At 34.9% G+C, this 13,562-nt stretch overlaps 3 protein-coding genes across 3 annotated transcripts; 1 reads left to right on the top strand and 2 right to left on the bottom strand.

The window, feature by feature from the left end:
- Positions 1–352: 352 nt before the first annotated feature.
- HELRODRAFT_123765 (hypothetical protein) lies at positions 353–1,934 on the top strand (the record flags this gene model as incomplete). The annotated part of the gene is made up of 6 exons (XM_009023723.1): positions 353–543; positions 727–782; positions 969–1,047; positions 1,163–1,282; positions 1,528–1,657; positions 1,794–1,934. Coding segments are annotated over 6 exons (717 nt in total), but the record flags the coding sequence as incomplete, so codon positions are not given.
- Positions 1,935–7,966: 6,032 nt separating this feature from the next.
- On the bottom strand, positions 7,967–8,227 carry HELRODRAFT_83682 (hypothetical protein; the record flags this gene model as incomplete). Its single annotated transcript, XM_009023677.1, has 1 exon — positions 7,967–8,227. The coding sequence occupies one exon, from the start codon at positions 8,225–8,227 to the stop codon at positions 7,967–7,969; it is 261 nt and encodes an 86-aa protein (XP_009021925.1).
- Positions 8,228–9,021: 794 nt separating this feature from the next.
- On the bottom strand, positions 9,022–13,119 carry HELRODRAFT_187239 (hypothetical protein). Its single transcript, XM_009023722.1, has 12 exons — positions 13,057–13,119; positions 12,716–12,820; positions 12,264–12,440; positions 12,025–12,112; positions 11,822–11,929; positions 11,506–11,667; positions 11,233–11,377; positions 11,084–11,145; positions 10,760–10,901; positions 10,292–10,384; positions 10,135–10,213; positions 9,022–9,631 (listed from the first exon to the last, which is right to left on the bottom strand). The coding sequence occupies exons 2-12, from the start codon at positions 12,815–12,817 to the stop codon at positions 9,458–9,460; spliced, it is 1,332 nt and encodes a 443-aa protein (XP_009021970.1). The 5' UTR covers positions 12,818–12,820; positions 13,057–13,119; the 3' UTR covers positions 9,022–9,457.
- Between the last annotated feature and the right edge of the window lie 443 nt (positions 13,120–13,562).

Below are 13,562 nucleotides of genomic sequence, written 5' to 3'. Positions count from 1 at the left end.
AATTCTGGGCACATAATGGAGGTTTCTTCATTTTCTTAACAAAAAATGTTTTTTAAACTTTATTCCTCAATTCAGTTTCAACTGAATTTTTTTTGCATGTTTCAATAAGCTGCAGCAGTGTGAACTGAGTGACGGTTGGATGATTAAATAAAATAAGATTAGGAGCGTCTGTTGACATGGCTGCTCATTTATTTATAGATTAAATTATGAACTGTATTTTACCTTATTTTTTGTAATTAATATTTTTTGTGCCTTATTTAATTTACTAATAATATATTTTATAATTTAATTTAATAATTGTTTTATTTTTATACTCTCTAGTTCATATTATAATTTTTACTGAATTTTTTAATTGAAGGAAATTCAGAGATTAATAGCTCCACCAAAGACACTAGGTTCATCAAAACGATGCAGAACAAGCAGGCCAAACAAGTTCTCAAAACCTGACAAGTTGCCTAACCACGACACCTGTGATAGTTGTAAGGAGCCTGGTGATTTGATTTGCTGCGATCGATGCCCCTGTGCTTTCCACTTGATTTGCTAGTCAGTTTGTCTTTGGGCTCTTTCACATTGCTGATTTTTAATTATTCAAACATTTATTTTCCCTACCAAATTATAACCATTTGTGAATTCTTGAATTTTCTGTCAAATTTTCTGAACTGTATTTCAAAATTTGTTTGCTAATATTGTAACTCTTTTTGAAAATGGTAAAACAATTTTTAATAGTGACCCACCATTAGAGGAAGAGGATGCACCAAATGGGGAATGGATTTGTAGAAAATGTACATCAAAACTCAACCCAAACAACAACCTCTCCACTCCAAAATCAGTTTCATCGACGACATCCTCATCCTCCCATAAGAATCTACAAAGTTTAAATTTAAACAAACGACCCCTTGAAGAATATGACTTTGATGTTTCCCTCTTAGAGAATGACATTGACATTCATAATGTTTTAAAAAAATTAGCAATTGCAGCTAAAGGTTTGACTCCTAGACAATTTCAACTGCCAAAAGAATACTGCTGTCCTATAATTTTTCCTGGTTTGTCAGTTCATTTTGTCATAATAATAAAAAAAAAATCTTTATTTCTAACACCAACTGTTATTAGGGTCTAGTAAAGTTATGAAGAAAAAACCAACGACTCGAGAGACGTGTTATAGGTCTACATCGTCGTCGATAGCGGCAAACAATGCCAATGCATACACAAGAAAAAATGTCATTGAAATGGAAAAACACATGGTCCCGCTACCTGCCAAGCTGTGTCATATTTGTACAAGGTCGTTCATTTTTTATTAATAATAATTTTTAAGTAAGTAATTTGATTTGATTATTTAGATACAAATATTTTAACACTACTTTATTCAGTATGTAACAACTTGCTATCATGCTTGCAATTTTTATCTCAAAAATTATAAAAAATGGTGTTGGTTTCATGACAACTGGACTCAGATTTATTTAATTTTTACTGAAATAAAATTTATCTTTTCTAAAAACCAAATTTTAATACCGGCATGTATAACAGGAGCTGTCGAATAGCTCCACTTTTGCAGTGTGATTACTGCCCTCTGGTGTTCCACATCGACTGTCTGGACCCCCCATTAGCCAACATTCCGTCAACCACTTGGATGTGTCCTAATCATGTTGAGCATGTCATTGTTAGTGTCTGCTTTGTTTAGTGTTTGAATGTTTGAACCTGTATACCTAGGTTAATAATCTAGGATTTTCTATGTAACTTTTTTAATTTTATGTTTTGTGGTACTCGCTTTACACTTATTTTCTACCTAATTTTAGGATGAGGTTCTTCTTGATTCTACACGACTATCAAGGCGCATAGAACTGTGGGAGAAGTATACGGCTCCACTCGATGTTGATGCGGTCAAAATAAATTTCCTCAAAAGAATTCACCAAGTCCAGACACCATTTCGTGTCCAGGGGGACTTGTTTACAGCCGACGGAAAGGAACATTACATCTTTGGTACTAGAAAGACCTGTGCAAAGGTTTTTTTTAAATTAATTATTAATTATTTTAATAATTATTTCTGTTTTTGTTTTCATTTTAATTTGGAAGTATTTTTATTAGAATATAGAAGACTGTTTTATGAACGTTATATATCAAATATTCATTCATTTATTTCATTCTACTTATTCCTATATCTATTTATTTATCTATTTATTTATTCAGTTAATTTATTTGCTTATTTATTAATTAATTTATTTATTAACTTATTTATTATTTAACGTTTTTACAGGTTCCAAATTCAGTGAAGCAAGCCTACAGCAAACACAACAACAACAACAACAGAGCCAACAAAAACAGTAAAAATTTTCCAACCTTTGTTTCAGCTGCTCAGTCAAAAATGCCATCAACAGCAATAACATCAACATCACTTTGCTCAACAACAACATCATCAACAACAACGGCAGCAACAAAACCAACAAACTCTCAACCATTGCATACTGATATTAACTCATCAACTCCTACTACAACTACTTCAGTGTTGTCAACAACAACAACAGTTTCCTCAACATCTATCTCTATGATTTGTGATTCTAGATGCCAGTTTGCTATGCCTCTTGAGCACAAAAAACTGGTATTTTTTATTGTTGCTTTCTACTTTTTACATTCTAACTTTCATCTATTTTCGTCAATTATTGATAAAAACTTAACAAACAACAATAAAGCCACAAACAAACAAATTACAGAAAATACAAAACTAGCATACAATCATACAAAACAAACTCACAAAACAGTGGCTTAGAGGTATTAGCAAGCTACAGATGGATATAGCTAACTTCTTAAACAACTGTGGCGACGACAACAGCCACGGCAACGACAACAGCCACAGCAACAACGACAGCAGCAGCAACGTATTCAATATTTACAACAACACAAAGATCGTTGATTTCAATGATAACAATTCATGCAACACTCACGAAAGTGCATTGTCTATCGCCAGTACAACAACTACAGCTACCATTACCACTACTACTACTCCTGCTTCTACTTTTGCAGCCGCTACTGATGATGATGAGGATGGCGACGAACCTACAGCTCATTTCAATGTATTCAGACAAATGATACCTTGCACAGCTGACCTAACCTCCTCGTCATCATCATCATCTGCATCATCATCATCTGCATCATCATCATCATTAATCATTCCAAATGATGCATCTCTAGATACTGTATTTAGTGGGTTTCCTGTAGATAGAAATTCTGCAGTTTCAAGTCAGCCAGCTTACAATAATCAAGATATTGGTGGTAAAATTGACAACGATTATGCTGATCATGATGATGATGGTGGTGGTGATGATGATGGTGATGATGGAATGAAAGTGGGTGATGATGATAATGATAATAATAGTAATAATAATAATAATAATGTCAATGATGTTGATGATGGAGGCAATAGGAAAAAAGAAGTCTCGATTAATGACGACGATGATGATGACGATGATGATGAAATGGAAATCGAGATAGAAGATGATGGTGGTGATGATGGTGATGTTTGTGAGGTACCTGGTGACGATGATGGTGATTATAGAATTGTGATCAATGACATGTCCTCTGATGATGATGGTGATGGTGGTCGTGGTGGTGATGGTGATAAAGAAGGCTTGAAACATAATAAGAGTAACAATAATAACAATAATAATAGTAACAACAACAATAATAACGATGATAATAATGTTAATGATGATACCAACGAAAAGAGCAGGAGTAGGGCTTTACTCACCTTATCAACATCATCAACGACAACATTGTCATCATTATTTGTAATTCCTTTGTTGTTATCAGCCTCCAAGCTTCGGCCATCATTATCATCATCGTCGTCCATATCATTATCATCATCATTCGTATCGTCGTCGTCATTCTCATCATCATCGTCATCATTAATGACGTCATTGTCAATATTTCAGACACAAACCATTTCCTCTAAATGTTTGGTTTCATCACCATCATCTTCATCATCTGCATTATCGTCATCATCATCATCATCATTATTTACATCGTCGTCATCATCATCATTTCCAACATCACAGCTGTCATTGCCACCAAAGTGCTTGACATCATCATCATCATCAGTGGTGTTATCATCATCATCATCATCAGTGATGTTACCATCATCATCATCGTCATCAGTTTCTTCATCTTTAAAAACTGCTGTTACTGCATCAGTTTGTATGCCTTCCATACTAAGACTAAGACCCAACGTACAAATTCTTTCATCATCATCATCACCGTTACCATCGTCATCATCATTTCTATCATCATCGTCGTCGTCATCGTCAACCAAAACAAAACCATCATCGTTCTGGTCATCATTATCATCATCGGTCCTCCCACCATCATCTTCATGTTCATCTTCATGTTCATCTTCTTCATGTTCATCTTCTTCATCTTCGTCTTCATCTTCGAGTTCATCTTCGATTTCATCCTCATGTTTGTCATCATCATCGTCGTCGTCGTCGTCCTCTTCAGCGTCACCATCTACTTCCAAAACGCCAGCATCGGCATCGTCAGCAGCAGCACTAGTGTCCAGTCCAGTTAGCAAAGATAGAACAACAAAGGACGATCCAAAATCATGGAAGACTTTGACTGTAAATTTATTGAAACTCGATAAGAATAACTCAACAGTGAAGGTAAATGGCGCCGTTTCGCCGCTACGTAACAACAACAACAACAACAATAATAATAATAATTATATTAATAATAATAATAATAATAGTGACGTCAGAGCCCGCAAAAGGTCAAAGTTGACCAGAAGCAGCTGCAGCACAACTCCGTTATTTGAAAACAATAGCAACAAAAAACTGGCTGCAACAACTGCAACGACAACTGCAACAACAAAGATGACGGCTATGAATAAATTGATGGTGGTTGCCAATCATGATGATGATGATGATGCTACCAACGACGATGATGATGATGATCACGATGATGATGGGTGTTGTCCTGCTAAGAAAATGAAGAAAATGTACAATAATAACATTAATAATTCCAAATTTAATGATAATTATAGTAGCAGCAACAACAATAACATCAGCAACAACAACAACAACATCAGTAACAACAACATCAGCAACAGTAACATCAAAACAAACGGCAGAAAAACTGTCTCCAACACAAATACCAACTGCAACAACAACACCAGCAACAACAACAGCAACATAGAGCAAAGAAATGAGAGATCTCCCAAGTTGCCAGTGCATAAGGTAGATACAAAACAAACGATAACTTCAAAATTTTCAACACCGAAAACGCCATCACAACTTGATACATCATCGTCATCATCAACGTCATCATCTTCAACTTCATCATCTTCTTCAACGTCATCTTCTTCGTCATCATCGCTTAGTACTAGCGCGAGTTCTCCATCAAAACCAGCCGTAGTGCCCTCATCATCATCATCTCAAAGAGCAATGACAAGAAGATCATCATCATTGTCATCATCTACATCATCATCTACATCATCATCATCATCTACATCATCATCATCATCTACATCGTCATCATCATCTACATCGTCATCATCATCTACATCGTCATCATCATCTACATCGTCATCATCATCGTCATCATCATCATCTACATCGTCATCATCACCAGCAGGGACCACACAAAAACAATCAAAAAAGGTGTTAAGATCATCATCCACATCGTCATCGTCTACTTCATCATCATCATCGTCGTCGTCATCATCATCCACATCATCATCATCATCATCGTCTACATCATCATCCTCATCATCATCATCACAAAGACATTCAACATCGTCATCCACATCATCATCATCATCATCGTCGTCGTCATCATCATCATCGCCGTCAAAGTTTTCGTCACCACAGAAATTAATTTCATTGCCATCGTCATCATCATCGCCAGCAGCACCACCACCGTCTCATGTAGTTTTGAAAACATCATCATTGTCAGCATTGCCAACATCATTATCAGCGTTGCCAACATCATCGTCGTCGTCATCCCACATCGTATGCAATGGCAGCCATAGTAGTAGAAATGTTTTAGCAACAATACGCCCCGTCTTGACAACGTCATCATCGTCGTCTTCATTCAACTCATCCAGACCTATCTACATGACAACCAACTATTTTAGAATCGGAACCGGTAATTATATTGTTGTTATTTTTTTAGTGGCGTTGTTGATTGATTGGTTGATTGATTGGTTGGTTGATTGATTGATTGATTGATTGATTGATTGATTGATTGATTGATTGATTGATTGATTGATTGATTGATTGATTGATTGATTGATTGATTGATTGATTGATGGATTGATTGATTGATCGATTGATTGATTGATCGATTGGTCAGTGGATGAATGAATGAATAAACTAATGATTGATCGATTAGTGATGAACGACTGATTGAACTATTCAGTCGTTTATTTATTCGATTCAATCATTCACTCACACACAACAGACCCATCGAACGAGTTGTGTCTCGTCAAATACGGAACCTGTGACAACGTTTTCGGCCGGCACGCTACCATACGCTACCTTGAGGTCGTTCTTATTGACTGTAATAATGGTGATGATGGTGAAGATTGATTGATTGATTGATTGACTGATTGGCTAATTGATTGATTGACTATTTGATTGACTGACTGTTTGATTGACAAATTGATTGATTGATTGGTTGATTGATTGATTGATTGACAAATTGATTGACAAATTGATGGACAAATTGATTGATTGGCTGGTTGGTTGATTGACACATTGGTCTACAAATCGATTAATTGCTAGTTAAATCCCATTTTGTGACAACTCAACCATCATTCATCAAGCAGACTTCTAAAAGTTTTGAACTGACATTCCACGGCGCTAGTCCCGAAGCAACAAAACTAACGACAACAACAACAACACCATTAAAAACATCATCAACATCGAACATGGCGGCTTCAAACATCTTTCCTAAAATGTACACATCCAAATCGTCATCAACCCACCACCACCACCATCAACAACAAAGTACATCAACAGTAGCCACTACAACGACATCACAAGTTCAAGACATCAACAACAAAAACGCCAACAGAAATGATGACATTAATGAGAGATGCAACTGCAATTCGAGACCTTATGTAAATAATAGCCTTAGTAAGAGAACTGTAAAACTTAACAAAGGCTCTCTGATGAAATTTGGCTGTCTGGAGTTTAAATTCAACTGATATTGTTGTATGTACTATGAACATTACCTAACATTTGAAAATTTAACTATTTTTTTGTGAAATTACGTTTAATTTTGATTTTAATTCACTTTTTTTTTAAGTTAAAAGCTAACTTTTTCGTTTTTTGTTCTCATTCAGTTTGACCATTCATTGATTTCTATATACAAAATTACAAAAAGTTCAAAAACCCATCATTAGCATGGATAATTTCATGTATTAACATTAATATATGCGTACCTATATTCACAAATTCGTACACACATACATACACACACATACATACATGCATACACACATATGCATAACACACGTATGTATTATTTAATATTCAATGAATTTTTGCCCATAATCACATTTATGTTATTTCTTTCTCTCTTTATTTATTTATTTATTAGTATTTAATGAGAAAAGAGTGTAAATTAATAATCAAAGAACATTAATAAATGCAATACATAAGGTGTATGTATTATACATAAAATTGTACTACAACTGAGAATTTTCAAACTTTTAAAAGTTTTTTTTTGTATAATAAGAATATCAGATCAACATAGGTGGATTTGTGTTTATATCACGTATACATGTATCATATACATGTATGCTTTGTCTGGTGTAACTCTACTGCATATGCAAAGTTTAATAAGTAAGAAACAATTTATAATAATGGTTGATTTCCAGGAGTTCCATCCCATTAAATGGCGGAATAAGAATGATGATAAATGGCAGGCACGCATGAGGCAGTGGTAGAAGCGTGATTGAAATTCAATTGAAACAATGTTAATTGTAATCTACCCCCGGCTCTGTCGTTAGTTCAATACGGATCCAAGCACGTCCTCCACAAACTTGAGTCACGCTGAACTTGAAGTGTTTAGCTATGGAAACGCTCAGAGCTCTAATACAAATAGGACAGACGGGCCTCTGTTTGAACCAATCACTCGAACAAGCAGCGTGAATGCAATGTCTGCAAGGCAGTTCGAAAATGAAGACACCTTCTTGAAATTCATCAAGGCAGACAGGGCATTCCTCCGATAAAAACATTCCCTCTCTGAACGGCAGTTTGAATTTTTTAATGTTGTCGTGAGAGGTGTAGAATAAGTCTTTATGTGCCACTACACCGTCAAAATGCCGTGCGTTATAGATGGAGACCTTTTTCGAACTTTTCTTCGGCAGCGATGAGAAGAAAAGATTCTGTAAGGACTTCATAATTTCGTACTGCTCTTCAATCGAGAGCAACTCGGTCCATCCCTCCTTGCCGTAATCTCCTTCGGCTGCCACGTAAGCCGCCATCTCATCAATATCACCAGCTGCAAGGCAGTGACTGTAGTTCTTTCTCAAATAATCAACATACATATCCTTCCGTGAGTAAAAATTCTCCTCCAAGAATTCATTTATGTGGTCTATTACGACCTCTTCTACACAAACCTCTGTGAAACTATCTCCAATCGCAAAATTCATTTCTCAAACTTTGAAATCGGGGCAAGCAAACAATGGTAGGACGGGTAAAACAGTCATTATATATAGAGCCCAACCAAACTGCATTAACGAAACTAAAGCTCTCCTCGACCGCACGGAAACCATTGTAAAATTTAAAAGGCGCTTTGCGATCACAAAGTCGTAATTTAATTTTACAACTCGAATAGACAGCAAATATTTACAAAGAGAAATGAATGAAGGACGATGATAACGTTACAAATGTCTTTGCTGCCTCACAGACGCGTGACCCCCTTCGACGAAAATGATGTTGATAACAACAATATTAATAATAATAATAATGAGTATGATGACGACAGTGATAAAGATGATGACGAAGATGATGATGATGATAACAATGAGAAAGTCTGACAACTTGGTTTCATTTTGCTAGTATAATGTACTTGAAAATTTAAAGCAAAAACATAAAAAAAAAATATATAATAAGATTTTCATTTTTTGTTATTGAAAAAATAAGATGATAGTAAACGTATTGGACAATATCATTCGCTATTTCCATTACAGATCAGATTTCGTGTTGTAAGGTAAGTGGCAAAAGATACTTCAATAAAGATAATTCATCACCAAAAAGTAAATTGTAAAATTGCGTTAAGGAGAATGAATGATTGTATCCATGTATCATGGTAATAGCTACAAAAAAATAAAATCATATAAACACATGATTAACATTTTCAAGTGCGATCAAAATAAATTTAACAACATAGACGTACATAAATATAAGTATATATGTCAATATATATTTAAATATGTGACAAATGATTTAAAAGTGAATTGAAATTAGAATGATTTAAAATTATCTACAGGGTAGTGCTCTCGGTATCTGTTTACATGATCTTTCATTGACGTCATTTGGTCTGCCAGATGTTTAGGGAGTTCTTTGTAAACGTCTAGGAACAATTCCTCCGGGTTTGGCTTCTTCTTCCGTTCCGCTTTTGAGAATGCTTGGATGATCTAAATGATTGATTGATTGATTGTGATAGATTGTGATTAATTGTGATTGATTGTGATTGATTGATTGATTGATTGATTGATTGATTGATTGATTGATTGATTGATTGATTGATTGATTGATTGATTGATTGATTGATTCTGTTGGTCGTTTAGTATAGAAAACAATAAGAATAAAAATAAAAAAAATCATAAACTTAATAAAAAAAAATAAATGAACCACTAGTAAAACTAAATTACAAAAGTAAATCAACAACAAAAATAAACAGATAACAAAGATAAACAAATAACAAAGATAAACAGATAACAAAGATAAACAGATAACAAAGATAAACAAATAACAAAGATAAACAGATAACAAAGATAAACAGATAACAAAGATAAACAAATAACAAAGATAAACAGATAACAAAAATAAACAAATAACAAAGATAAACAGATAACAAAGATAAACAAAGATAAACAAATAACAAAGATAAACAAATAACAAAGATAAGTTGTAAAACTTTTTTTCTAGACTCAAGTCTCCATTCATCTTCCTGTTTCTGTGACCACCAACCTTTATCTTCCATGTACAATCTTAATCTATTTTTGATTTTTGGTAACAAGCACCAGTTTGATCATAATTATCATATTTATAATTAAAATAATAATTATTATAACCTATGAATAGGATTATCTTCAGCAGCGATTGCTTTAACTTCATCTTTAAGTCTATAAACTGTGCTATCATCTGACGTACTATGATCACCAACACTGTGTGTGTGCGTGCGTGTGTATGTGCGTGCGTGTGTATGTGCGTGCGTGTGTATGTGCGTGTGTGTGTATGTGTGTGTGTGCGTGCGTGTGTGTGTATGTATGTGTGTGTGTGTGCGTATCAATCAATCAACCAACCAGCTAATTAACCACACAACCAATCACACATACAACAACCAGCTAATCAACCACACAACCAATCACACACACACACAACCAATCAATCAACCAACCAGCTAATCAACCACCTAACTAATCACACATACACACACACATGTACATACTCACACACACACACACACACACACACACACACACACACACACACACACACACACACACACACACACACAACAACAACAACAACAAACCGACCGATACGTCATTGCCTCAATGAGGACTGGCCTGCCCTCATTAACACATAGCTCCCTGGCAGCCCTGGTAGCATTGTACATGGCAAATATGTCGTTACCGTCAACTCGGATCGTGTTCATCCCGTAACCCTCGCCTCTGCTAGCTGTGTGAACAGGGTTGTGAACATCAAGGATGAACATTAGAAATGAACATCAAAGGTGAACATCGTTGCTAAATGAAGGAAAACATGCTTTGAAAAAATTAGTGAAAATACACAGCTGATGAGCATAGAATCAGCATCATCATCATCATCCCGATCATCATCATCAGCATAACCATCCTCACCTACGCCATCCCCCTTGTACTGATCAGCGGTCGGTGTTGATATGGCGAACCCGTTGTTGCGACTGAGAACAATTCAATAATTGCGTTATACAATTAAGTAAAATACAACGTGAACCAAAAACGAAACTGAAACAAACTAAATAACCCACCAGATAAAAATAACAGGGCACTTGAGTGTGGCGGCGAAGTTGAAAGCTGCGTGGGCGTCTCCTTCAGAAGCGGCGCCCTCTCCAAAGTAGCAGCAGACGCACAAGCCATTTTTAGCTCTCTTGTAGGCATAGGCTGCTCCGGCAGCTATAATTGTATACTTACATACTTACTTACCTAATAAATATGCGTGTGTGTGTGCGTGCGTGTGTGTGTAAGTGTATGTGTGTGTAGGTGTGTGTGTGTGTGTAAGTTCATTTAGCTGTTTAGCAGACCTTGGGGCATTTGGGTGGCAAGTGGCGAGGAGATAGTGACAAAATGCAGCTGAGGTGACCCAAAGTGGACGGGCATTTGCTTGCCCTTGCCCTTGTCGTCCTCTGTGCCGTAGCATTGGTCCATGACTTCATCTAGGGTGAAACCTCTCCATAAGAAAACACCTTGTTGTTTTTGGAGTTGTTTGGTGGTGGTTATTGAGGCTGTTTATGTTAATTTCTAATAAACTCTCTTTCTCTATCATTCTTTCTCTCTCACACACACACACAACACACTCACACACAGAAACAAACATTATACAGAAACAAATACACACACCAGCTTCCCTGTACTGGCCGAAAATGAGGTCTTGAGGATTGAGGGCAGCAGCCGATCCAATTTGAGCACCTTCCTCACCGTAACTTGTCATGTAGAAAGAGATTCTGCCTGAGTTAGGACCAATCAATCAACCAACCAACTGGACTATCAATCAATCAACCAACCAGACTATCAAACAATTGATCAATCAACGTTTAGTTAACCTTGTCTTTGTGAGTCATAGAGAATTTGGTCCATGGAATTAAGCAAAGTCATATCCTTGTACATCTTTGTTACAATTTCCTGGCTCAACTTTTAAAGCAATAAACATTTGCATTTTATAAAAACATTTAATCTCTTCTGAATAAAAAGTAAATAATTTAATTAATTCAATATTTGATGATTTAAATTTAAACTGCAATAACTCACTAGAGCAATCAATCAAAACACAACAAATTGATACCTGAGGATCTTCACTCTGATCTTGCACTTTCCCTGACCTATTCATCACCCTATAAACGGGAATCCCCTCTTTAAGGTCAGGTTCAATAAACTGAAGTTTATTAGTGAACTTTGACCTGCACCCAGCAAACCTTGGCACATCCTCATTTGCATCAACCAGTCTGCTAGTGCTTAAGCGCTTTATTTTATGTTGTTTAAAATAGAAACATCAACATCAACATGATTTGCTCATTGTGTATGTGCTTGAAACTTTAATGTGTATTAATTGTTAGTAATTATGCATTTTAAACATAGATTAATCAATCATCAATAGACCTAAACTAGAAATTGAGACACTGATGCCTGACACTCTACCAGCAGGCATACTTAAAGTTTGGTATATAAAATTGGAAAAATAGCGACGAAAAATTTAATAAATTGTATTTTTAAAGTTGATTAAATTGAAAAACAGACGTTTCTGCATGCAATTGCTGGGAACAACTTCACTTCATGATTGACAATTTTTTTCACTTGGCGACTTTTGAGGACCAACTTAGCGAGCATTCTGGCCAACATGCCTTATTTTAGAAAATATTAAAATGTATTATTTTAACTAAATTAACTTAAAACAATTCATTATTAAATTAAAAACTAATTCAAAATGATCTTTGTATGAGAAAAAGTGTTGTGTATGATAGATAGAGAATACGTTAATAACTATCCATTCGAAATGTGACAACCAAAAATTTGTAAAAATTACTATTCAAATATTCATAATAGGTAATTTAAAATTAATCTGAAATTAAAAATCCAACGTTTTGAATATTTTCTCTAGTTTTTTGACAATTAAAAATTATTATATCGACCTAGCCAACATAGGCCAAAGATATTGTAGCGACTACATGCATAAATATTCAACATATCCATGATATTCAAGCCAAAATTCTACAAGATAGTTAAGAATGATTTAATGATCAAAATGTCAAGAACGTAGTTTTTTACAAAACTAGATTGCAAAAAATGTTTTATCTAATAATAAAATACTATTATTCAACAAAAATTTATAAATTAAGGTGCTTAAAGTCGCAAGCATAAAATTTTAACTTTAAATTTCAAGAGTTGAACTATAGTATTTGTGAGATTTGGAAAATCATATTATAGGGGTACACATAAGTACACACACACTCATACAAACACAAGCGCTCTTTCGCTTGTACGAAGTTATGGTTGTGTTGTGAGTAGTATTTTTAATAGATTTTTAAAAGATTTTTCGATGTTTTGTTAAAAAAACCATTTTTAATATAAAAAAATTTGCCAAAAA

Source organism: Helobdella robusta (genome assembly GCF_000326865.2).
Source record: "Helobdella robusta unplaced genomic scaffold HELROscaffold_37, whole genome shotgun sequence".
NCBI lineage: Eukaryota > Metazoa > Annelida > Clitellata > Rhynchobdellida > Glossiphoniidae > Helobdella > Helobdella robusta.
The sequence above is the reverse complement of the archived record's forward strand: the minus strand, read 5'-3'. Positions and strand labels throughout refer to the sequence as shown.

Bases quoted from the DNA above. Each gene is read 5' to 3' on its own strand.
- HELRODRAFT_187239 (XM_009023722.1), bottom strand. From the start codon at position 12,817: ATGTTGGCCAGAATGCTCGCTAAGTTGGTCCTCAAAAGTCGCCAAGTG. The intron at 12,441-12,715 runs GTCTGTTTTTCA...CATAAAATAAAG, and splicing joins CAGCAATTGCATGCAGAAAC to CGCTTAAGCACTAGCAGACT. The intron at 10,385-10,759 runs GTCGGTTTGTTG...GCACACACACAG, and splicing joins ATTGAGGCAATGACGTATCG to TGTTGGTGATCATAGTACGT.